The 25,559-nt window shown below is 47.1% G+C and overlaps 1 protein-coding gene across 1 annotated transcript; it reads right to left on the bottom strand.

Moving 5' to 3' along the window:
* LOC118094559 (uncharacterized) lies at positions 1–21,015 on the bottom strand. The gene is made up of 7 exons (XM_088655802.1): positions 20,634–21,015; positions 8,491–8,540; positions 6,142–6,240; positions 4,564–4,840; positions 2,929–3,075; positions 2,669–2,798; positions 1–1,326 (listed from the first exon to the last, which is right to left on the bottom strand). The coding sequence occupies exons 1-7, from the start codon at positions 21,013–21,015 to the stop codon at positions 1,158–1,160; spliced, it is 1,254 nt and encodes a 417-aa protein (XP_088511928.1). The 3' UTR covers positions 1–1,157.
* Between the last annotated feature and the right edge of the window lie 4,544 nt (positions 21,016–25,559).

Raw genomic sequence — 25,559 nt, 5'->3', positions numbered from 1 at the left:
TTGTTGTTTATTTAAAAGGCACACTGACCTGAACAATTCTATCTTTGATTATTGATTCTAAGATATATGCATTGCACAGTGGCACTGTCCATTTCAATACACCGTTCAAATTAGGGCTCTGGTTTTACTTGGGTAAGCAGGTATATCATATCCCTGCTATGATATACACAAATGTATAAATACACTAAATATAAACAACTTGTCTCTGGTATATAACAGGTCTTCAGGCCTCCAAGGTCCTATGTCCAAATCTCCATGGCTGGTATCCTGTGTTGCTTGCAGAACTATAACCAGAAAGAGAGAGAAATATATATGTAAATATATCTAGGGTGCATTTTAGGGATGGATACTTCCAGAAGCTAAAACAATAACTTTCATAATGGGAATAAATGTGGAGCTCTATGCAGGAAAGAGAGGGAGCTTTTCTTCACCTATTGCATAATTAACTTATGGAACTCACTGACACAAGATGTGACATCACTGGCGTAGAGGGCTTCAATACAGTATTTGATCAAATTCTTGCTTTCCCCCCGCAGAACCTATTACAGTAATCAGCAGTCCTTAACAGCCATCAACAGGTTTACCACTCCTATCAGCCCAACACCCATTCCCATCATTCCCACCCCCACCCTCTGAATATACATAAGGGTCTGGTGACTTCTGTGTCAGTGTATCTGACGAAGTGTGCATGCACATGAAAGCTCATACCAAAATAAAAACTTAGTTGGTCTTTAAGGTGCTACTGAAGGAATTTTCTTATTTTGCTTCGACTCAGACCAACACGGCTACCTACCTGTGACAAATTCGTGCTAGCTAAATTGAGCCAAGTGTCATCTCTCTCTGTGACACTTTAGCATATGGATATTTGTTCAAACCAGCAAAGCATAAATGCTTAAATATAAAAGAATCTGCTTGCTGTATCTCCTCACAATCAAATCCAACAGTGTCATGAACTGCGGAGACCTCTTTTGATCCAGCAATAGTTTAAATGATCTTAGTACAGCGGGATCATTTCCAGATAAGAAATCCTCATCCCTTCTGTGCATATTCCACTAAAAATGGACTGGACCTCCACCTTCCATTACTATTGGCAATGGCACCTCTGATACCACGGGGTCCAATTTAGAACATACCATAATAATTATCGCTGTACACTTTCAAGGTGCTGTGTTCACTGCTATTGGTGTTTGAGAGGGCATCTGGTGAGAGAAATGGGTTACGGGCTTGACTGTTGAGCAGAAAGATGACACAGGGTTCCGAGTCTTCCTGTTCAGCTTCTTCAAGAAAATGTTGTAGTTGTCCATGTATTCTGATACCCAGGGGTTCCTGTATTGGGAGGAGAGAGGAGAGAGAAAGAGAGAGAGAGGGAGGGAGAGTCATGGCAGGATAAAATGGAGAATTCTGGGGGTGCCCTCTTAACTTTAGAAGCCATGATGTGGCAAAGTCAGATAACTTTGTTGCCTTCTGCTTAGTTGCACTGTTGCTCGTGGGAATCCCATTGCATGAAGAGAAAAAGCTCCAGCACCAGTGGGCTATTTAGTTTCTGCACACCTTTTGGTGGAGTTTTAAGGCCAAATTGATGGACTCATTCAGACGGATTCTGGCAACACCGCTTTCAGAAATACAGTGTAAGCCCTTGTGGGTGCAATGATTTGAGTTTTGAAGGACAATAATAATAATAATAATTTATTATTTATACCCCGCCCATCTGGCCGAGTCTCCCCAGCTACTCTGGGCAGCTTCCAACAGAAGAAGAAAACACAATAATCTATTAAACATTAAAAGCCTCCCTGAACAGGGCTGCCTTCAGATGTCTTCTAAAAGTCTGGTAGTTGTTTTCCTTTTTGACATCTGTTGGGAGGGCGTTCCACAGGGCAGGCGCCACCACCGAGAAGGCCCTCTGCCTAGTTCCCTGCAACTTGGCTTTTCACAACGAGGGAACCGCCAGAAGGCCCTCGGTGCTGGGCCTCAGTGTCCGGGCAGAATGATGGGGGTGGAGACGCTCCTTCAGGTATACTGGACCAAGGCCATTTAGGGCTTTAAAGGTCAGCACCAACACTTTGAATTGTGCTCGGAAACGTACTGGGAGCCAATGTAGATCTTTCAAGACCGGTGTTATGTGGTCTTGGCGGCCGCTCCCAGTCACCAGTCTAGCTGCCGCATTCTGGATTAGTTGTAGTTTCCGAGTCACCGACAAACGCCCACCATTCATTATGCAGTGGTTTGAAGAATTTACTGCATTTTAAAGGACAGTGGTACCTCAGTTCTCGAACGTAACCCATTCCGGAAGACCGCTTGACTTCCGAAACGTTCGAAAACCAAGGCCCAAAGGGCTGGCTGCAAGTTCTATTGAGAAAATGGAAAAACACGCAGCGGAAGCCGTTCAACTTCTTAGGCACGTTTGAAAACGGAAGCATTTACTTCCAGGTTTTCGGCGAAACATTCGGCTTCCGAGACGTTCGAAAACCAAGGTACCACTGTGCATCTTATAATTGCCCATCTCCTTTGGATTTCCTTTTGGACACGCAGACCGTCAACAGAAGAGACCTTGCATTGAACTGATCCTGAGATCCACAATGTAATGTATGAGTGTAAATGTTACTGTTCTGTTGCTTCCCTTTGTCGCCGTTCCCCCCCCCCCCAATAAAGTATTTGCAAAGCCTCTTACTCAGTGTAGTAGCCATCGTCAAAGACAAGATTGGAGAAGTTCCTATTTAAGCTACAAAATCCACTTCGGAGTCTGGGCCAGGGTACAAAATCTCTTTGGTAAGTACTTGGTTCGGTTCTGGGGTAAACGTCTACGGAAAGAATGTTCAGCCAACAAGTGGAGATGTCATTAGGAGTTTTATACATCATCTTGTATTTCTTTAGGAATATTTACCAAAATATCCTCAAGTGGTTGCGTGTGTTTAATTTAACTCAACTGACCTGGCTGAAACACAGTAGATCCAATGTGTGATTTCTTAATTTCACGAAGTTGCATTTCAGTAGCTCGCTGCGTTTCCAGGAGAAACTGTTGATAGTCACTCCAATTCTGGCCCTGTTCTGGGCAGATGCAAGGAGAGTGTACTTGACCTGGAGAAGGGGCAAGTCCACATTTGTAAGACAGGCGCTGCAAAATTAGTTCTTCTTCAAAGGCAGGCTATATTGCATGTTAGTCACCAAATAATCCGTCATAGAGGAAAGGTTTAGCTTCCCAGGAGGACTTCATTTCTGTGGACTCAGCTACATTAGTCAAAAAGCAACATGTTGAATGCACTAAAAACATGCAACACCAGATGGCGCCAGAGAGCAAACAGTTTTTCTATGCGATTTCTACATAGGGTTTTTTCCCTTTTGTTACGGCAATTTAATTTCTGACTTATTTATAGTGTTTTCCCCTGTGTAGATCCACCCTGTATCTCACTTACCCTATCCTTCTTGCAAGAAACATATTTAAACTATGGAATGTGCTACTGCAGTGGTACCTCGGGTTACGAACTTAATTCATTCTGGAGGTCCGTTCTTAACCTGAAGCCGTTCTTAACCTGAGGTACCACTTTAGCTAATGGGGCCTCCTGCTGTTCCGCCGCTGCCCAATTTCTGTTCCTATTCTGAGGCAAAGTTCTTAACTTGAGGTACTACTTCCGGGTTAGTGGAGTTTGTAACCCGAAGTGTTTGTAACCTGAGGTGTTTGTAGCCCAAGGTACCACTGTATAAGATGTAGTCATGGCTACCAACTTGGACAGGTTGAAAACAGAATTAGACAAATTTATGGAGGCTATGAAAGGCGAAATATATTGCATTGATTAAATTAAATAATTAAATTAATTGATTAATTGATTAATTGATTAAATTAAATAATTAAAAAAAATTAAAAAGCTTTTCCTTAAGACTATGAAACGGTATAGAAATGAAATGAATAATATAATACTTAATGATATTGCCTCCAGGATTACAGGCAGTTGCTGGAGATCATGAATGTGAGAATGCATGCTACAGTGCTCAGGTCATGCCTGCTGGCCGCCATAGCTGCCAAGTACCCTGTTTTCCCCGGGAAACCCCCGCTTTTACTTACCTTTTCCCGGTGGTCCCCTGTATCACTTCATCTCCCATTTTTCTCCGTTATTTTCTCCTGCCGGCGGCCATTTTTTCTTTCCGATTTGTCCTTCTATGGGCACCAAAAATGGCCACCGCCGGCTTCAAAAGTCGCATCTACGCATGTCCAGAAGTGCATAGAAGCGACTTCCGGTGTCGGCGGCGGCCATTTTTGGTGCCATAGATGGGCGGAGCGATACCGGAAGTTGCGTCGACGCACTTCCTGACATGCGTACAAGCAACTTTTGAAGCTGGCGGCGACCATTTTTTGTGCCCATAGAAGGGCAAAGCGACACCGGAAGTTACGTCGACGCAACTTCCGGTGTCACACGGCTGCCGGTCCCAGATTCTGCAGTCCGGGACTTGGAAGGTAAGCTGGCCGCTGTGGGAACAGAATGCTGGTCTATATGTGGGTTTGGGTGGATCTCGCAGTGATCTCCTTAAATTTTTAAGACTCACATGGCAAAGAACTGCAGGACTCTTTACCTGGCGGAATACATGCATCTGCCTGCTGAGCTAGTCTCTCCGCTTCCATCTTCTGTGCTGCGCTTCGCTCGCGAAGAAGGTGGCAAACCTGTGGATCTTCTTGGACCTGCTGAAATGGTGGTGGAGCCGCTTGGTCTGTGGTCAGCCTCCGGCCCATGTCCATAGGATAAGGTGGTTGAACTTCTTGGCAGACAGGTGCTTCGACGTATTTCACAGGTTTAGGCTCAACAGGTCTATGGAACTCCTTGGCCTTCAGCTGGGCTTCCAGTTTCAGCATCTGCACAAACAATTCACACAAGCTGTGGATCTGGCTGGGAAGAGCCATTAGAATCTTCCTGCAAACATAATGCTCAGTGTCCACCACTTCTCTGATGAAAATAGGCATGCCCTATCCGACTGGGTTGCCCCAGCCACTCTGGGTGGCTTCCAACATGTATGAAAACATAACAAAACATAAAAAGCTTCCCTGTACAGTGGTACCTCGGTATACGAACTTAATCCATTCCTGAAGTCCGTTCTTAAACCAAATCCGTTCTTAAACCGAGGCACACTTTCCCTAATAAGGCCTCCCGCCCCCAGTGCCCTTCCACCGTTCGGCTTCCGTTCGTAGACCGAGGTAAAGCTCACTACTTCTGGTTCTGCGGTATTCATAAACTGAATAGTTCGTAAACAGGACTGTTCATAAACCAAGGTACCACTGTACAGGGCTTCCAAAGGTTGTATAATTACCATAGCTGCCAAGTCTCCCGTATTCCCTGGGAAATCCCCGTTTTTCCAGATGTTCCTAGCTGAAAAAACTTTTTTTTGTTTTTTCCCAGTTTATTCTGGCGCGGCGACCATTTTGGAACTGGGCGGAGCATGCTCAGAAGCGACTTTTGATGCTGCTCTGCCCAGTTCCATAATGGCTGCAGCGCGACTTCTGGTGTAGCGGAAGTAGCGCTGCTGCCCGGAAACCCGCTCCGGAGCGTGCTCTGCTTCAGAGCGCGCCGGCCGAGCAGAGCAGCAGCACCAACCCGGACGGATTGCGCATATGCGGACATGTGCAGTCTGTCCTGGCTCGTCGTGCGTCAGGATGCATGCGCACTGCGGAGCGACGCCCGCACCCCCAGGGGGTGCCACCCCGGGCAGCCAAGTGGCACCGTTTGCCACTGATCAAGGGTCAGCAAACTTTTTCAGCAGGGGGCTGGTCCACTGTCCCTCAGACCTTGTGGGAGGCCGGACTATATTTTGAAAATAAAAAAACGAATGAATTCCTATGCCCCACAAATAACCCAGAGATGCATTTTAAATAAAAGCACACATTCTACTCATGTAAAAACACGCTGATTCCCGGACCGTCTGCAGGCCGGATTGAGAAGGCGATTGGCCTGGATCCGGTCCCCGGGCCTTAGTTTGCCTGCCCATGGACCAGATGCTTTTATTGTGGCTCATTTGGCTCATTTGGGTTTGCCCTCATTATGAGACGGGGAGCAATGCTATGAACGGCTGTACAAACCCACTGTATGTTCTTAGCTAGGAGAAAAGTTTGGCTGTAAGGAAGACCTTCACATGAAAATGCTTGAGAAGAGTGTTGCCTACCTGTGAGGCATCCATTGTTGGCACCTGGTAGTGATAGTCGTCATAGTGTATGTAGTCCTTAGTGTACAAGGTGTTGTACATATCCTTGTTCACAGGTGGCTGAGCAATGGGGGAGAAGGGGGGGAGAAAGGGATCATTCAAATTATTACAGTTTCCATTATCAGGGCGCTCACTAAAGCAACAGAATGGAGAGTTGTTCTAAGTTCTTCCGTCACACACAAACTCTCCCCCTGAAACACTTTGCAAAGAGAGAGAATAGAATTTATTTCTGGGGTCAGTCTGAAAAGGTGTGTATGTGTGTGTGTGTGTGTGTTATGGGCTCCCTATGCTGCACTTTCCAAGAATCAATGCAATGTGGATACATCTGAAATAGGTATCATGGGCGTAGGCAGGGGGGCAGCTGCCCCCCCCTAGAAGGCCAAACCGCGGGCCCAACTAGGGAAGCAAATACCCGGCACAGGAGCCCCGCTTGTTGACACGGGAGGGGAGGGGGGGAGGAAACGCTGCTGGTGCCGCGGCTCCTCGGCAGTGGCTCCTCCTCTCAGCCCGCCCTGCCTACATTTGCACCAATCCCCGCCCACTAAAGCCTTCGCACCTCCCAATGGAAAGCCCTGCCGGGCGACGACCTCTCCTGCCTAAGAGTTCTGCTGGGCTGGCAAGCGAAGGAGACGCGGCTCTCTGCATTGGTTGCAGCCGTTGGCACGCTCTACCTCCCAGTAGGCTGCACAGCGATTGTTGGCGCCGCAGGCTGGGAATCGCTCCCTTTCCCCCCTCTCCGCACCCCCTACCCCCCCGAGTTAGGAGTTGCTACCGAGACTCCTCCTGGGCCGGGAGAGAAAGTGCACCAACGGGAGCCAGTTCAGCCTCGGCGGGCAGAAGCAGCAGAAGCCCGCAAAGGAGGAGCGGGGGGCGGCGTGCGAAGGCGGCGGCTGCGGCTGCTGCAAGGAAGTTGCGTGGGGGTGTTTGCGCCGGATTGCCGGCGGCAGGAGTAGCGCAATGGCAGCGATCCTTCCTCACCGCCCCCCGCCCCGGACAATAGGAAAGGAGCTGCCTTGGGGGGCAGCACAGCTCTCCGCTCCCCCTGCGTGCATTGCCCTCGCCGGGCATTGGCTGCTGTTTCCTTCTTTGCAATGTGCCCCCCACATCCGCTCTCCCTCGCTGCCCCTGCCAAGAGAGGGGCGTTGAGGGCGGGGGAGCCGTCGCCATCACCATAGGGTCACAGCTGGGGGTGGGGCTCGCTTTTGCTCCCTTGCGATGGGGAGGCGGCGGTGGCAGCTTCTTATTCTTCTTTGAGGGTCTCAGCTTGGCAGTGGGGGGGGGGTCCCCGGTATCCTCCCAGGCCACGGGGGATGGCCCCCCAGGACTAGACCTCTGAGCCCCTTCCCCATCCCTGGTATATAGGGTGGGGACTGGTAAGGCTTCAGGGGGACCTGGAGGAGGGAAAGCGGGGCCCAAAGGGGTTTTTCAGGGGGGTGGTTAGGCCGTAAATGGATGGGAGCAGTGTCTTCAGAGCAGGGGAATTTCGTGTGAGAGAGTTTAGGGGGTTCATTTAGCGGCCGCCGCCACCGCCGCAATGTCGCCGGACCCGCTGGCCCTGTAGCCCCACCCACATTCCCACTTTGTGGCCCCTCCCTTCCCGTGCCTTGGCCTCACCTCTGAATGACCATGGCTTGCGCCCCCCCCCCAGTTTTGATCCTGGGTACGCCCCTGATAGGTATGGCATCAAAATAATTAATTCACAACTATTCTATTTCTGGATGTACCCTACTGATTAGAAGTTGCAATTTAGGTATATCTATTTGCACTTGCTGCAGATTTTTAATTGCAAAAGCATTTCTTAAGAGCCTGCTGGATCAGGCCAATGGCCCATCTAGTCCAGCGTCCTGCTCTCACAGTGGCCAAGCAGATGCCTGCGTTAAACCCACAAGCAGGATCCGAGCACACGAGCGCTCTCTTACCTTAAAGGTAAAGGTAAAGGGACCCCTGACCATTAGGTCCAGTCGTGACCGACTCTGGGGTTGCGCGCTCATCTCGCATTATTGGCCGAGGGAGCCGGCGTACAGCTTCCGGGTCATGTGGCCAGCATGACAAAGCCGCTTCTGGCGAACCAGAGCAGCACATGGAAACGTCGTTTACCTTCCCGCTATAGCGGTTCCTATTTATCTACTTGCATTTTGACATGCTTTCAAACTGCTAGGTTGGCAGGAGCTGGGACCAAGCAACGGGAGCTCACCCCGTCGCAGGGATTCGAACCGCCGACCTTCTGATCAGCAAGCCCTAGGCTCAGTGGTTTAACCCACAGCGCCACCTAGGTCCCGTGGCGATCCGAGCACATGAGCGCTCTCTTACCTTGGAAAGGGCAATTCTTTGCATTATGTCTGTCATGTTGCACTGGTTCTCTGGAACAAAGAAAAATGGCAACTGAGTCATTAAGGGATTTCCACCCCCTGTTGTATGACTTACCACAGTTCAAAATGTGCCTGGTGGTGGCTTGCAGAACTTGGCAGGGTTTGTGTTGGAATGTGAACTTTCTTTAGCCGCTGTCAGATTAGATGAGAACTCTTGGCCAAGTATAATCTCTCATTTCTATAGAGCAGTGGGGAAAACTTCCCCCTTGCTGCTATATTCCCCCTGATCAACAGATAGAAGCTTGCTAGATTAGAAAATTAAAAAATTGTCTAGTATCACCTTATAGACCAACTAAGTTTGTTCTGGTATAAGCTTTCGTGTGCATGCAGAAGTATCTGAAGAAGTGTGCATGCACACGAAAGCTTATACCAGAACAAACTTAGTTGGTCTATAACAGGCATGTCCAACAGGTAGATCGTGATCTACCGGTAGATCACTGGACGTCTGTGGTAGATATCACTGGTAGATCACTGGCTCCCCTCAAAGAAGCTCAACAACTTTGACTCCCCTAAAACAGCTCAACAACTTTGACCTGAACCCCTAAAAATGGGCTTTCCTCCCTAAAAGAAGCTCAGCAACCTGAACCCCCCCAAAATGGGGTAGATCACTGCCTCTTTTTAACTGTGAGTAGATCGCAGTCTCTTGAGAGTTGGCCACCCCTGGTCTATAAGGTGCTATGCTACTAGACAATTTTAAAAATATATATATTTATTTTTTACTGTGTCAGACACGGCTACCTACCTGAATCTAGATGGGTAAATGTAATGGAAGAGGGAAGCCTTGCTCCAAGTTAAAACACACAGATAAACAACCGTAGCGGCCCCATGGGCTCCTGGAAAATTTGCTCCTGAGGGCTGGGAGACCCTTGGGAATGGTGTATAATATGGTGCAGGGGGAGATGGTGGAAATGGCCGCCGATTACCACAAATGGGAGAGCAATTGAGGTCACCTTCACAGTCCTGTTTCCTCTGTGCGCACAAGGTTTCCAATGACAGGTTTTTAATCTACGTTCACACAATGTGATTTGAAATGCATATGCCCAGATATTATTAGCCCGGAGATGGAAAGAAGTCACAGTCCCTATCAGAGAAGAATGGCAGATCAAACTGATGGACTGTGCAGAAATGGCAAAAATGACCGGAAGTGTCAGAAATCGGGAAGACTAAAATTTTAATAAGGAATTGGGAAAATATAGAAATTATCTTAAAAAATCATTGTAAACAGTTAAAATTATTAGCAGGACCGGAATGCCATTTGTAGTTGAATGTTGGACTGTGGTTGTAATGGAGATTTAATAGAATTGGATCAACAGAAAAGATGAAGGAGAAAAGAAAAGATAACATAAGGACCCACAAAGGGGAGCAGGGAAGACCATGGGAATTTATGAAATTCTCTTTTGGTTTTGGTTGCTTGGTAATTGTTTGTAAATTTTAAAATTTCTTTTAAAAGGGGGGACCCCTGAAATGCATATGCATTATTAAAATGATACTGTTCCCAGGGCAGGGAAGAAAGGAGTGGAGCCCAGCACAAGGGGTCTTAATTTATTTTTTATTTTTTTATTTTTTTATTGAATTTTACATAGAGGGGAAAAAAAGAAAAAAAGAAAAATTAAAAAAAGAAATACAAAAACAAAAAAACAAAAATGACAATATTATCACATCTTATTTCTTCAAACTTCTTCACTTCCCCTTAATTTAAATAATAGGGGTCTTAATTTAAATTAAGGGGTCTTAATTTAAATAATAATACATGTTGTGTATGTCCATGTTTAATCTTGTGCCATTCTAAAATTTATTTATTGGTATGTGTTTCCCTTTCTGTAAATCTACCATAAAATAAAATAAAATTAGGATTAAGGGGTTTTTCTCAGAACGGTGAAGGGTGGTGGCACTCGTCTTTCTTCTGACAGGAAATGCTCTGTGGGGGACAATCACCAAAAAATGGGGGGGGGCGAGGAAGGTAACTTGGAGGGGAGTGTCAGAGGCTAGACTGGTGTCTACTACGGTAAAGGATCCCTGGACAGTTAAGTCCAGTCAAAGGCGACTCAGGGGTTGCGGCGCTCATCTCGCTTTCATGCCAAGGGAGCCGGCGTTTGTCCACAGACACCTTTCCGGGTCATGTGGCCAGCAGGACTAAACCGCTTCTGGCACAACGGGACACCGTGATGGAAACCAGAGCACACAGTAATGCCATTTACCTTCCCGCACTGCGGTACCTATTTATCTACTTGCACTGGTGTGCTTTTGAACTGCTAGGTTGGCAGGAGCTGGGACAGAGCAACGGGAACTCACCCCGTCACAGGGTGAGTTTAGACCACAGAGCCACCTGCATCCTTTCTTGGTGTCTGCTACCATCAACTGAAAAGCCCTTTCAGAATTCCTCCTGAGCCAAACACTTGCACATTTTCTGGGGCCAGGTGAGCTTTGGCACCACAAAGAAGTTGACTAAGGTAGAGCGTATGGCTTTGGAAGTGATTGTGATGGAGAGTCAAGACCAGTGGCTTCACACTATAGCCAAGAGGGCTTGGGGAACACTTCAGTACCTTGTTGCTAGCCGGCCCTCGACCCTAAGGAAGCGAAAGAGGGCTGGGGGAAGAAATTTTAGATTTGTGGAGTAGCAAAGTATGTTTAGACAGGTAGTTGGGTGGATAGCCACATATCTTCCTCCCTATCGACCTGAAGCCTCTGGTGGCAGGGGGGGCTTTGGGGGGGAGGGAGGGGTGGAAGGAAGCCTATTACAAATTAGACCTCCCTTGGATGGTCACACCTCTTGGGTGCCTCTTGTGGCAGGAGGGGGCCTGTGGGGAGGGGGCACGAAGGAGGAAAATAATGTTGAGTTTTAAGAATTAGAATTGGAAATAAGAATAAGAAACCCGCCATAATTATATTTAAGAATCATGAAAATCAGGAAGAAGGGATCTGAGGAAGTCACAAATATAATGTTTAACAAATTAAGAATTTGAAATTTTTTATTTGTTTGTTTGTCTGTCTATTATGTTGAAAGATATAAATGGTTGGGGGGTTCCCTATCCCAATCTCTCCTTATGTCTCGGGGCCTCCTGGTGGCAGGGGGGGGGTTCGGGAGCTGGGGAGAGGGGGGTGGGGACAAATCCAGCTTTAAAATGGACTACCTTCGACTCTCAACACCCGCAGGATCCACTTGTGGCAGATGGGGACTTGTGGGGGGAGGGGGGAAGGTGGGCAGAAATGTTTTTTTAAATGTTTTGTCTTTTTGTGTTGTTATATAAAATTAATAAAAATTATTTTTTTAAAAAAATAAGGAAGCGAAAGAGCCATTACCTCTGAGCTGGGGTCTTGACTGCTGCTGTTCTGGCATTGTGGTGGTATTGCTTGACCGGGCTTTGCTAGGCCAAGAGTATAAGGCTGGACTCTCTCTGGAGAGGCAGAAGAATGTTCACCCTTTATGACGTATTGGAGCTTTTAGCATGTTCCAAAGCAGTCTGATGCCACGGAAACAAAATGGCCCTGCCTCTTTCCTCCTCTGTGTTTCCTCAGCATCCGGCCAGAAGAGACACCACCCAATGACAAAAGTCAAAAATCCTCCTCCTGTTAGTATTTGAAGGAATAGGTGAGGCTTAGTTTTGAGAGAGTTCGGATTTAAACATGTGTTTGGTACAGGGCCGTCTCAAGCATGTCGGGCGCCCTGGTGCTGTGGTGCGGAGATCGTGCCGGCACCCCTGCCCCGTTTCTTGTTGCGGCTGGTGGGCCGCCACGCGGCATCCCCCTGCCAGCCCCGCGCCACCCAGCCTACCCCTAGAGCCGACCCTGGTTTGGTATGTTACAAATGGTATGTTACTAAATACTTTCGGCACAGCTGAGGGCAGGGCCGACCCAAGACATTTTGGCACCAGGGGGAACCACAAAATGGCGCCCGGTCGTCCACCCTGGAGGCAGCATCCATTCCTTGGAGGTCAGATCTGCTGCCCCTATGGATCCTTCCACCTGAGGTGATCACTTCCACTTGCCTCATGGGTGGGCTGGCCCTGGTTGAGGGCTTGCTATGCCTAATAAAAAATTGGGCTTTTCCCCTTGGATTTTTAAAAAACTGTTTGGAACCCCCAAACAGTTCAAGCTTGTAAAATAAATAATTCCTTTGTGGCTTTATCAGAAGCTCACGTTGGGTGGCATTCAACTAAGTTTTACTCAGAGTAAACCCATTAAAATTACTAACCAGGTGCATTAATTTCAATGGCTCTCCTCTGAGTAACATTTTTTTCTGACTAACGCCTGGAACGTATTAATTTTATCCTATACAATATACCCCATACTTCCAATCTTTAATTTGTGGAAACTCTATGCTGTTTACTGGGAAGTAAATTTCACTGGTGCCAGCAGAACTTACTCGCAAGCGAAAATTTAGCACTGCGGAACATTTTGCAGTGTTCTTTACTTAATATTACTGTTCCAACAATAAAGTAGTATTTTTTCTGACGTAAATGAAACCTGGGGTCCTGCCGGTTGCCTAGGATTGCCCAAAACAACAGGAGAAAGATCTCGGCTCACATTAAAGGGATTACAATCTACTTCCTTCCTAATCTGGCTAAGGCCTATGATGGGAAACCCCCAGGCCTGGGATTTAAGTGTTCGCTCAATTAATTAGGAACCAATCCCTGCCATAAACCAAAAACACCCTATAAGGAAGCAGGTTCTCTTCTTCCTGACCCCAAGAGTACTACTTAAATTCCCACGTCAACAAAACAGAATTTTCCTCCTTTCTTTGTAGAATTCCTTGAATACCAGTTGTTAAAATGGAAGGTGTGATTGGTGTTAAGGTCTCCAGCCGAAAACTCCTCCAGGCAACCACAGCTAGATGTTCGGTAGTGGAGTTGCAGGAAGGAGACGTACAAGGGGCCATCCAACCATCTTAGGGACTCCACTCCGGATTTGTGTAAGATTTATTCCTTAGCCTTTTCTTCTTCTGAAGATGTTCCACAAGGCAGCAGAGGTTGGGGGTCAGAGTTTTCCTTCTCCTGGATGAGTTACCTTCTCAGGTTGACGTGCCCCATCTGCCCCTCACTTCCCTCTCCAGCACATGCAGAAACCGATGCATACAAACATACACATTTCATATAACCTTGCATACAAATGGGCTCAAGTTACCCATTTCTGTGTAGAGCTGAACATCATCAGACAACAAAGTTGGGGCCATACAGCCCACTAGGTACAACAAATACATAAATACAAGTATGAAAGCTGCTGTTGTTTTGTCATCATCATTATTTTAATATGCTTTAACCGCCCTTTGTGTTAAGGTCCTAGTGCGGATTGTCGTTTAGCCGTTTAGCCGTGTCCGACTCTTCGTGACCCCATGGACCAGAGCACGCCAGGCACTCCTGTCTTCCATTGCCTCCCGCAGTTTGGTCAAACTCATGTTCGTAGCTTCACGAACACTGTCCAACCATCCCGTCCTCTGTCGTCCCCTTCTCCTTGTGCCCTCCATCTTTCCCAACATCAGGGTCTTTTCCAGGGAGTCTTCTCTTCTCATGAGGTGGCCAAAGTATTGGAGCCTCAGCTTCACGATCTGTCCTTCCAGTGAGCACTCAGGGCTGATTTCCTTCAGAATGGATAGGTTTGATCTTCTTGCAGTCCATGGGACTCTCAGGAGTCTCCTCCAGCACCATAATTCAAAAGCATCAATTCTTTGGTGATCAGCCTTCTTTATGGTCCAGCTCTCACTTCCATACATCACTACTGGGAAAACCATAGCTTTAACTACACGGACCTTTGTTGGCAAGGTGATGTCTCTGCTTTTTAAGATGTTGTCTAGGTTTGTCATTGCTTTTCTCCCAAGAAGCAGGCGTCTTTTAATTTTGTGACTGCTGTCACAAGAAAGTAAAATCTCTCACTGCCTCCATTTCTTCCCCTTCTATTTGCCAGGAGGTGATGGGACCAGTGCCCATGATCTTGGTTTATTTGATGTTGAGCTTCAGACCATATTTTGCACTCTCCTCTTTCACCCTCATTAAAAGGTTCTTTAATTCCTCCTCACTTTCTGCCATCAAGGTCGTGTCATCTGCACAACAATCTAAAATACATCATTAAAACAGTTTCCAAAGCTTACAATAGAAGGAAAAATGCAACCACAGAAGTAGGGTGGGTGGCCCACAATAATGTTCATCGCAGTTGTCATTGGCGAGGATGAAGAGCTACATCTTCAGCAGCTGCTGAAAACTGTATAATGAAGATGAACCTCTGCGGGGAGGGACATCCACAGCTTAGGAACTGTTACAGAGAATGCCTTCCCCCTGGGCCACTGCCACCCGGAGCTTCTGAGGGTGGCAGAATTCACAAGAGGGTCCCTTTTGCCCATCTTAACACCTGATAGGGACGGTCGGGCAGGAGGCAATCTTTCAGACTGCTGCCTTCAGATGGCCCGTATCTGCTGATGAAGAGGAAAGGCAATAGCTCAATGCTGAGCTAGAAGTACCAAGGGCTGTTTGTTCTTCACGCTTTGCATTTATTGAGTATCAGAACAATGGAAAGCACAGACAGGTTTGCTGAGCAAACTGGGTAGAATCCTGTCTGCATATTTCCCCTTATCTCTGTGAGCAAAAGGGCTAGAGGTTGAGTCACAAAATTAAAAGACGCCTGCTTCTTGGGAGAAAAGCAAAGACAAACCTATACAGCATCTTAAAAAGGAGAGACATCACCTTGCTGACAAAGGTCCGTATAGTTAAAGCTATGGTTTTCCCAGTACAGTAGTGATGTATGGAAGTGAGAGCTGGACCATAAAGAAGGCTGATCGCCGAAGAATTGATGCTTTTGAATTATGGTGCTGGAGGAGACTCTTGAGAGTCCCATGGACTGCAAGAAGATCAAACCTATCCATTCTTAAGGAAATCAGCCCCGAGTGCTCACTGGAAGGACAGATCCTGAAGCTGAGGCTCCAATACTTTGGCCACCTCATGAGAAGAGAAGACTCCCTGGAAAAGACCCTAATGCTGGGAAAGATTGAGGGCACAAGGAGAAAGGGACAACAGAGGACGAGATGGTTGGACAGTGTTCTCAAAGCCACCAACATGAGTCTGACCAAACTGCGGGAGGCAGTGGAAGACAGGAGTGCCTGGCGTGCTCTGGTCCATGGGGTCACAAAGAGTCAGCCACGACTAAACGACTAAACAACAACAACAACAACAACAACAACAACAACTCATCTCTCTCAAAATTGTTCTGGGTCCTTCCCCTGCATTTTCAGTTTTTGACTTACAGTATCCCCCCCCCCCAGGCCTGGAGATTTTTAAATGTCACGCACACATGCAAACATCTGGAGGTTGAAATAAAGAAGCCCAAATTGATAATCTGGGAAGGGACTGGGATACTTTTGAAAAGCCTTAGTCTGCAGGCTGTTCCCCACCCTATGGCTACAGCTTGACCTCCCATACTTTTTTTTAAATAAAAAAACTGCTTTTACTGCTGCTTCAGTTGCTTCAGTAGTAAAAATGAGGACAAATATATTTGCTTTTTGAGACTGAAGACAACTTAAAGACATTAGAGGTGTTAAAAACCCTCTCCACCACCCTTTTTGTAAACAAATTTCCATCCAGATGGAAATAATGGCTTGTTATCCAAATGGCTTTTTTAAAAATGCTGAAAGCTAAAAGAGAGAGCAAGCAATACCCCTATTCTGAGCAATAAGACCATACAACACACATAATAATCTGTGGAGTGATCTCTACTTGTGTTAACAGGGCACCCGGGGAGAAGAATCCGAGAAGAGAAAATCTGTTTAAGTGTTGACAGATTATTTCGGCAGTACGAGGTCAAACCCCGATTACGATTTAATAACAGAAACTCTTAGGGATGCGCTCAGTGTGATGGCTTGTGTCCTTTTTCTTCTTTTTTACTGGCAAATGTATATGTTGTGTATGTTTCTTAGTTTCAAGGGGTAAGCGTGAGCATTGCTGAACTGAGCTGCTGGATTCTGAGCACTCTGAACGTTTAGCTTGCTGGCTTGAGGGCCTTTTCACATCTTTGCCCAGTTTGCAACATAAACCATGGCTTGCCACGAACAAGCGATATGCTGATGCTAACAAGTAAGAATTCTGAACCGCTCCTGTTTTTTCTCCTCGCTTTGTCGGGCTGGAAGCAGCAAACTGGTTTGTGGTCTACCATGTTTATTTGTCTTTTACGACCGCTGGGTGGTGACCTCACTGGGCGCGGTAATCCAATCAGGGGAAAAGGGAGGCAGACTATGTTTAGGGTACCTTTTCTACCCCCTCCCCCTTTTTGGGGTGACCAGAGTGGATCCTAAAAAGGGCTGCTCAGTCATGGATACAGCTGCCGAGCTGCTCAACTGCCTCGTTCCTTGAGTCAGAACGACTGAATCTGTATTCACCGCCCATGTGCCGATTCATTACCAGGGGCTTCCAGATTTCATGATCCTGACCCCGTTACCATTTGCCGATTGCTATGGGACTTTGGGGGTTTGGGTTTGGGATGGTTTTTTGGAAGACACCTGTGTGTGAATTTGTTTTATGTGTGTAGATCACGCTGACCAGCGCACAGTCTTTGCAGTAAGGCTCTGTTCCGATGGCATGAGTAGTGACGACGACTGGTAGATTCCTGTCTGCTGCAGCCTTCATCCGCCTTCACAGCCGTTGTAACATACCGCTTGTTATCATCTGCCTGCTCTGCCGTTCAGGACTTCTTGGATCGTTCTTTGTCTAGCTCCTTCCCTTCGACCTTACCGCCTTGGGTGACCCTGCTGAGAGTACGAGAGTCCCAAAGGCTTCGCTAGACTGGCAGCACCTAGACTGGTGACTGGGAGCGGCCGCCGAGACCACATAACACCGGTCTTGAAAGATCTACATTGGCTCCCAGTACGTTTCCTAGCACAATTCAAAGTGTTGGTGCTGACCTTTAAAGCCCTAAATGGCCTTGGTCCAGTATACCTGAAGGAGCGTCTCCACCTCCATCATTCTGCCCGGACACTAAGGTCCAGCACAGAGGGCCTTCTGGTGGTTCCCTCGTTGCGAGAAGCCAAGTTGCAGTGAACTAGGCAGAGGGCCTTCTTGGTGGTGGCGCCTGCCCTGTGGAACGCCCTCCCAACAGATGTCAAAGAGGAAAACAACTACCAGACTTTTAGAAGACATCTGAAGGCAGCCCTGTTCAGGGAGGCTTTTAATGTTTAATAGATTATTGCGTTTTATTTTTCTGTTGGAAGCCGCCCAGAGTGCCTGGGGAAACCCAGCCAGATGGGCGGGGTAGAAATAATAAATTATTATTATTATTATTATTATTATTATTATTATTATTATTATTATTATCATCATCATCGGTCACAACGGTCATAGGAATGTGCAAGCCCACTCACCATGACAATGTGATGATCAAGCGAGTGAGTGGTTACTATGACATGGGAATCAGCACTCATGGTTTGCTGTTCTGCTAATAAACAATGGCGTTAAGCCAAAGTTTGTCCTTTGTGGTTTATTATGGCTTGCTGTGTCGCACTAACAGGGCCGTTACACGATAGCAAGCTCCGGTTTGCCAGTGAAATTACACTCAGCTGGCTGCCACTACCAATCCCAATGAATGTATGTACATGAGACATGTGCCTAAAATGTACACTAAACATATTAGGCCTTCGAACATATTCTCCTAACTTGCCCTTTTTACACAGAGCTTAGGCAAAATCTTATAGCTCCACTTCTACCCCAATTTAGCTTTCTACCCAGACAAAATCAGGTTTTATACTTGCTGAACAATTCTATTAGAAAAGCAGCCTCCTTGGTGGCCAAATTTCTTTTTTTAGCTTTCAAGCGCCGTAAGACTAAAATTGACCGTATTGAGGTACAGAGAGGTTGTAGAAATATAAAATGTAGAGGAGTAAATATCTTTAGATGTAGTTATAAGTTTGGAAAATGACTTGAAATATATGTTAAGTTACAATAATATAATATAAAAAAGGCTTAGTTAAAATGGAAAATAAGTTTAAGGTCAAGGTGTAGAAATTACCAAAGATGATTTACAATGTAACACAGTTGGAGGAGGAACGAGGAAGTCAACAGTGTTAGATTTGAACTAAGATATAGAAAGTTGGAATTTTATTCTTGTGTTTTTTGTATTTTTGATTCTGTATGTTTTTGTTTGCTATAAAATCAATAAATATATTATAATAAAATAAAATTCACTGTATTTATTTGGGGCTATCCATTTAGCCCCCCTTTTTAGTGTTGGCTGTGTTTAAAAACCCTTTCAGATGTTTTAACTTTGTATGGATAATTGTATCTTTTTTCTGACTGATGGTTGAATAAAAAGGATGACGATGATATTAGGCCTTGTATTCAGTCACAATACATTTTCAGGTGGTATAAGCATAGCTCACATTGTATTTTGTTTGTCACATTGCATTTACGCTGCAGTTTTGTGGCCACACGGCTAGAGGATTTTAAAATCCCCTTTTCATTGTATGTTTTGTCTCCATGCATGATGTTTTATTTATCATACAAATATATGTGTCTGCATGGTCACATATGCAGCATTCTTTCACCGCCCAGCACTCAGGTTGTTGTAGCATGTGGCCTCATCCTGTCATTCTGCAGTTTTCTTGGTGGTTTCCAAACAGGTATTTTAGCAATCATTTATACTGTTTTTATGGTGTTCTCCCCCCCCCCTGTATATATTTTTGTGAACCATGTGCTATTGTATGAACAGACAGTATATAACTACTTTTATAAATAAAATAAAATAACATGCAGTTACCATGTGATTATAAAATGTGAGTATGGTATGGGCTGGGGGGGACTAAGGAATATGCTTAAAAAACATAAAAAGCGAACAGTCCTTGAACAATGGTTAGTTGTTTTCATAGCTCTTCCTTTTATTCATTAAATTTATACCCCATGCTTCCTCCAAAAATAACTTCATGTTACTTCTGGAATAATTTGTTTTCTTGTGTAGAAAGATCGTTCATTCATTCATTCATTCATTCATTCATTCATTCATTCATTCATATAGAGTAGGCACTCTGTCATGAAGGCCTGGAAGGGATAACCAAATAACACTCGCGCACAGCAAACAGAATAATAATATTTCATCAAATTTCAGCGGCAAACACTCCTACCAGATAGGTATTCGTTTCAAATGGAGGAATGCACTGTTCATTTCGAGCAAAGCCGTATATTTACTTGCTTATGCTTAATATTAATATCAAAGGTGTTATTTAAGAGTGATTGTAAAGCAAACCTAAACGTTTGTTTAGAAAAGCTACGTGAAAAGTCAAAAATATTTCAGGGGGGGAGCTTTTCACACCTATTAATGGCCCCTTCCCCCCTCATTATCTTGGAGAGGAAACATATTCTCTTGAAAACGTTTTCAGTCACTCAGTCTAAGGTAAACATACCTGTGGCCCAGTGCTTCTTCGTATCAAATATCCAAGGCTTTGTTAAGAGTCTAAAGACTCGAGGTATCCATTCCATCCTGGTTAACTTCTGAGGTGATGAAGGCTCAGAGATGTGATCTCACGTCATCTCTCGGAAGACATGAGAAAGGATCTGAAATGCACCAAAAAAAAAGCATGCACTTTTATAGCAACCACACCTTATTCGTCCACCTTTCTCCTTTTCTTCTGCTCTTTCTCCCTGAGCATCTTGGGAAGCCTACTGTAATCGTGATTTTGTCCCTGCTTCAGGTGTTTGTTTTCCGAGCAGAAATGTTCAGAGGATGACGATAATGGAACAAACTTTGCAAAGTAGACCTAATAGGATGCAACTGCAGCCACTTCCGGAATGGCTTATGATTGAATAGACACGGCACAAAAGGAGGAAAGTGGATCTTGGAAGGAAGAAGAAATGGGCATCAGTGTAATATGGCTGGAGGCCGAAGTCCCTTGGTCAAGTGGATCACAGTAAATAGAACAAATCAGACCAGGGCCAGCTCGCCCATTGATTCTAGTGGCGCAGGACGCCAGGGCGCTGAGGGGTGCTGAGGGGCACCCCAGCAAGTGGGGGAGCTGCGCGGAGGCCTCCCTTTCCCCTCTGCCAGCCGCGCCGCTCGAGGGAGCAGGGAGCAAAGCAAGCGGAGCAGGGGCACTAGGACCCTGTTCCGCTCTGCAGCGCCCACCTTCCGGCGCTTGTCGGCAAAGGGGAGCGCCAGCCACGGCATGGCCCGTGTGGCTTCTTGCCTGTGCTGCTGATCTCCAGGCGCTGCTGCCGCTGCTCTGGTGCCGCTCCGGCTCCGGTTTTGCCTTGGGCTGGCTGAAAGCACGTGTAGAAGGCGGCCAGGCTAGCGACCAGCTGTGTGTCCGGCCCAGCTCCAGCTCTGGCTCCTGCCACAGCGGCGGCTCCGGCTGCGCTGATGCCGGCGCCGCAATAGAGCCCCACGAGCGAGACGCCCCGTGCTGGCAGCGAGGCCACGGGCACCACCGAGCCGTAGGGCGCCCTAGTGCCTCACCCAGCAGCTCGGCCAGTGGTGCCGCGGCGGCAGCGCAAAGCGACGAAGACATCCCCGCCGAGCCCCACGCAGCTCCTGCCGCCACAACCAGTGTGTGTGTGTGGGGGTCAACTCTGGGAAATGGGGGGGGCACCGGAGGGATCTTCGCACCAGCGCACCGGGTATGCTTAAGACGGCCCTGAATCAGACAAGCTATCTCTGCAGTCGTAATGGAAGATCAGTCTGCAAAATAAGACTCTCTTATTTTACTGAGCAGAGCTCTTCAAGGGCAGAAACACAGTATCTACATAATTTTTCTCACCATCTTTACTTTGGTCTGACTGATTCTGCTTCTGATGAAGAGCTCCGCTTCCACTCCATTCATTTCAGCTCAACCAGCCACAATTCAGTGCCCTGCGACGAGCTATGAGAAAACGGCTGGATTTACTAAAAAGTGGTTAGTGTGCTTGATCAACACCGTACTGATTAAGGCCAGAAAAACCCTCCTCCAATTCACTGTCCTTTTTGTGGGGGGCAAATGTGGTGGTGCTTCCCTCCTTTACAGGCCTGTTCTAAGAATTATTGAGATAACGCATGTGAAGCACTTCAAACGCACTCTATAATTATAAAGTGGCATTACAGTTATTAGGATTGTGACATCAAATAGAACTGGAACAGAGGTGTGTTACACAGCAGACAGGTGTCTAGCAAATGGAGATTTATTTGACAGCTAGCTATCCTAAGGCAGCATACCAAATCATGATGATTGACCTCTTTTTACAGGAGAACTAAGGCACACATGTATCTGGGGCTATTTGCCCTACTCCGGTCCTATAGAGCAGGGATGTCCAATAGGTAGATCGTGATCTACTGGTAGATTGTGCGGTGTCCATGGTAGATCGCTGGACCCTCCCCCCACCCAACCAAAACAAGCTCAACAACTTAACAACTTTGGCTTCCTTAAAAAAGCTCAACAATGTTGGTAGATCACTGCCAGTTTTTATTTATTGTGGGAGTAATAAAGTTGGACATGCCTGCTATAGAGGAAACCACAGGGAAAGAAGGCAGAGTTGCTTAGGAGAGCTGCTGGTGAGAAAGAAGGTTGGAAGTGAACTGAGACCTTTTCAGCTTCTGACTGGAGACCATCTCCCCTAAGGTCCATCCCCTTTTAGAAATTTAGGTAAAGGTAAAGTTACCCCTGACCATTAGGTCCAGTTGTGGACGACTCTGGGGTTGCGGTGCTCATCTCGCTTTACTGGCTGAGGGAGCCGACGTTTGTCCGCAGTTTTCCCGGGTCATGTGGCCAGCATGACTGAGCCGCTTCTGGCGCAACGGAATACCAAAACCAGAGCAGCGCATGGAAATGCCGTTTACCTTCCCGCTGGAGCAGTACCTATTTATCTACTTGCACTTTGAAGTGCTTTCGAACTGCTAGGTTGGCAGGAGCTGGGACCGAGCAGCGGGAGCTCACCCCGTTGCGGGGATTCGAACCGTCAACCTTCTGATGGGCAAGCCCTAGGCTCAGTGGTTTAGACCACAGCGCCACCCGCGCCCCTAGTGTCTGTTAAAGCAGTGTTTCTCAACCTTTTTTGGGCCACGGCACACTTGTTCCATGAAAAAAATCACGAGGCACACCACCATTAAAAAAGTTAAAAAATTTAACTCTGTGCCGCCCTATATTGACTATATAATTATGACTGTAATTTAACCCATGTGCAACTGTACTTCGTGCCTATTTTATAGTTTTGTTTTTCATTGTTTAATTTCCATCAGCTGTCATAACTGTTCTGTTTTATATACATTATGAATATTTTTTTAAGCTTTACCTCCCCCCCCCCAAAAAATATTACAATAGTTCAGCCAGCTATCTCCCTGTCTTGCTATTTCCCCCCTACGCATTTTATTTTATTAGAATACGTATAGGCCCCCTATTAAGTAGGAAGGAGGAAATTAATCTCCCTTCCGCCGCCCCATGGGAGGGGAGAAGCCTTCAGACCCCCAATTCTCCTCTCCCGCGGCCCGAAGTGGTACAGTCCAGGCAAGGCTCTGCCTGCCCCCGGATTACAAGGGCGCGCGCACTTCCAGGGGAGCTGCAGGGCGGCTCAAAGGCGAAAGGTTACCTTGACTGCTGCTTGCGAGTAATTCCGGACCGCGAAGCCCAGCGTCCGCCGCGCAGCCATGGCGAAGGACGGGCGAAGGAGGCAGGGGAGGCGGAGCAACCTCGATGCGGCTTAAGGGGGGCCGGCGGCGGATCTGGAGCGCGCCTCCCTAGGGGGCCTCCCTAGACTCTAAAACCACCCTCCAGTCGTTTGCACTGAGCTTTGGGAAAGAGGAGGAGAAATATTGCTTTCCGGCGGGTCAGTGTTGTGTATTGGCGGCCGCCAGGCACGTGACAATGCAAATCGCCCTTCTCGTCGCCGCACGTCGCGGCACACCAGCCAGCGTGCCGCGGAACAGCGGTTGAGAAACGCTGTGTTAAAGGACTGAACCTCATGAATGAAAACTGGCACTTCTCCTGCATTCCAGGACTTCACACCTGCTCTGTTGGACCGATAATTTTATTTACTTCATAAAATGTATATACCGTTTGATTGCAGAAAAAGCATCAAAGCAATTTCCGGGGGGGGGGGGGGGAGATAAGCAATAGAATTATCACAATTTTTTTCAACCATAATTTAAAACATACAGAATGTGAAAGCCACAACAGAATAGTCTAAAGCAAATTGAAACTAATACAAACTTTATTTTGCAGTGGGATAAGACACTGTGGGAGGTGGCTGGTTTCTTAGGCCCGGGGGAGCGGGGGGAGAGGCATGTGAGGGCCCTGGTTTCAATTGTACAACTGTGGCATGATTCAGTGGTCTCCTTGCCTGCCAGTCAAAGATCCTAGAGCTGCCAAATCCTAGAGCTGCCTTCATATAATCTGCTTAAGAGTGGATCCCACAGATGGATTTCTGAATTTATATGCTGTGGCATCTCTGGAGTCTGCAAAAAGATAAGACAAGACGCAGGTACGGTAGGAGGTTGTTAAGCAGAGCTTGTGTGGCCATTTGTCATGGATGCTTTAGTTGAGATTCCTGTATTGCAGGGGGTTGGACCAGAAGGCCATGGGGGTCCCTTATAACTCTACAGTTCTATGATTCTATTACTCTATGATTCTAATGCTACTAAAGGACCAAGATGACACCCCCATCATCTGTTTTTCAGGTAGGAGCTGAACAAGGCAGTTTATTTGCCAAACCCAGGGCTGATACTGGTTTGAAATGGACCAGATAATTGGTCTCATCCAAGAGCGTCTAATGCAGGGGTTGGCAACCTAAGGCCCACGGGCCACAAGCGGTGCATGGGGGTCATTTGACCGGCCCACGAGCTGCCCCCAAACCGAACTGCCCGCTTGGCAAGTCCCCACGTGCTGTGCTAAACTGGCGCAGCATGGCGCAGGGACTCACTTCCGTGGCGCCAGAAATCGCGTTGGCGCTGGCACAGACGCAGGAAATCGCCCTCTAGTCCACTGGAGTAATTGGACCCCTGGTCCAATGTTTTGTGCAAGCACCTGCTCAAGCGCCTTGCCCAATCTCTCTCTATATATAAAAATGTAAAAGGTCCATGTTTGTACTTGATGACCTGTCTCCAAGACCGATTGCGTTGAAATTTGGACACAACGTCCCATGCGGTTATGCGAGGGTTTGCATACCGTTTGCGTAGATAGATGTCACACCTATGGCAGGTAAAGCAGGTAAAACCCAATGTTCCCGAACACAAAACTCAGACAGCCGGGGATGCTGGGAGCACAGGAGAGGTTGCAAAACAGCGCCCTCCAGTGACAGCTACACTGGTACTGCAGCTGGGAAAGCTTCCCTCTCCACAGCATCTCGGCTCAGCTTTGCAGACTGGGCCGAGGGGGTGGGATAGGTCATGGGTCGGGACAGGGTGGGGCCAATCACAGGGATGAGCCGGGGTGGGTGGGGGTAGGGGACAGAATAGGTCATGGGTTGGGAATCACAGGGATGACCGGGGGGGAGGAGGGGGCAGAATAGGTCATAGGTCGGGACAGAGTTGGGGAAGTCACAGGGATGAGGCGCGGGGGAGGAGGGGGCAGAATAGGTCATGGGTCGCAACAGGGTGGGGGCAGTCACAGGGATGAGCCACAGCAATGCGTGGCCGGGCCAGCTAGAAATTGTATATTTGCAACCAGCTAATGCCGGTAGTTCTTGTAACCCTTGGGGTCCAAGAAAGTTTATCATCCTCGTAGTCCAAGGAGCAAGTCTCAAACTGTTCCTTTGTGCTGTGAGGCACTTATTAACTTCTGGGACAGAAGTCTGATTCTGTCGGATGTTATAAAACAAAAAGGGGCTTGAGAAAGACCGTATCTCTCCAAGTGATTTTGTCCACATCCTCAGGCAGCAGTTGCTGAACTTCATCCCATAAAAATAAGACTAGATGGTGTTCTGAACCCATCCCTTGACTGAACTTCAAAACTAGAGGCGTCCAGGTTGAGAAGAGTACAGTTCAGGTAATTTCAATGACCCTGTTGTTGCATATCGTCTATTATTGCGTTTGCCTGTCATACTGTTAATCCCTAGAAATGGTTCAGTTTGCCTTAGTGAAGCATTTAGT

Source organism: Zootoca vivipara, chromosome 12 (genome assembly GCF_965207765.1).
Source record: "Zootoca vivipara chromosome 12, rZooViv2.hap1.1, whole genome shotgun sequence".
Classification (NCBI taxonomy): Eukaryota; Metazoa; Chordata; class Lepidosauria; order Squamata; family Lacertidae; genus Zootoca; species Zootoca vivipara.
The sequence above is the reverse complement of the archived record's forward strand: the minus strand, read 5'-3'. Positions and strand labels throughout refer to the sequence as shown.

Bases quoted from the DNA above. Each gene is read 5' to 3' on its own strand.
- LOC118094559 (XM_088655802.1), bottom strand. From the start codon at position 21,015: ATGTCTTCGTCGCTTTGCGCTGCCGCCGCGGCACCACTGGCCGAGCTG. The intron at 8,541-20,633 runs GTGGGCGCTGCA...TCTTTGTTCCAG, and splicing joins TTGCCGACAAGCGCCGGAAG to AGAACCAGTGCAACATGACA. The intron at 4,841-6,141 runs GTAGGCAACACT...TTGTTTGTGCAG, and splicing joins CAACAATGGATGCCTCACAG to ATGCTGAAACTGGAAGCCCA.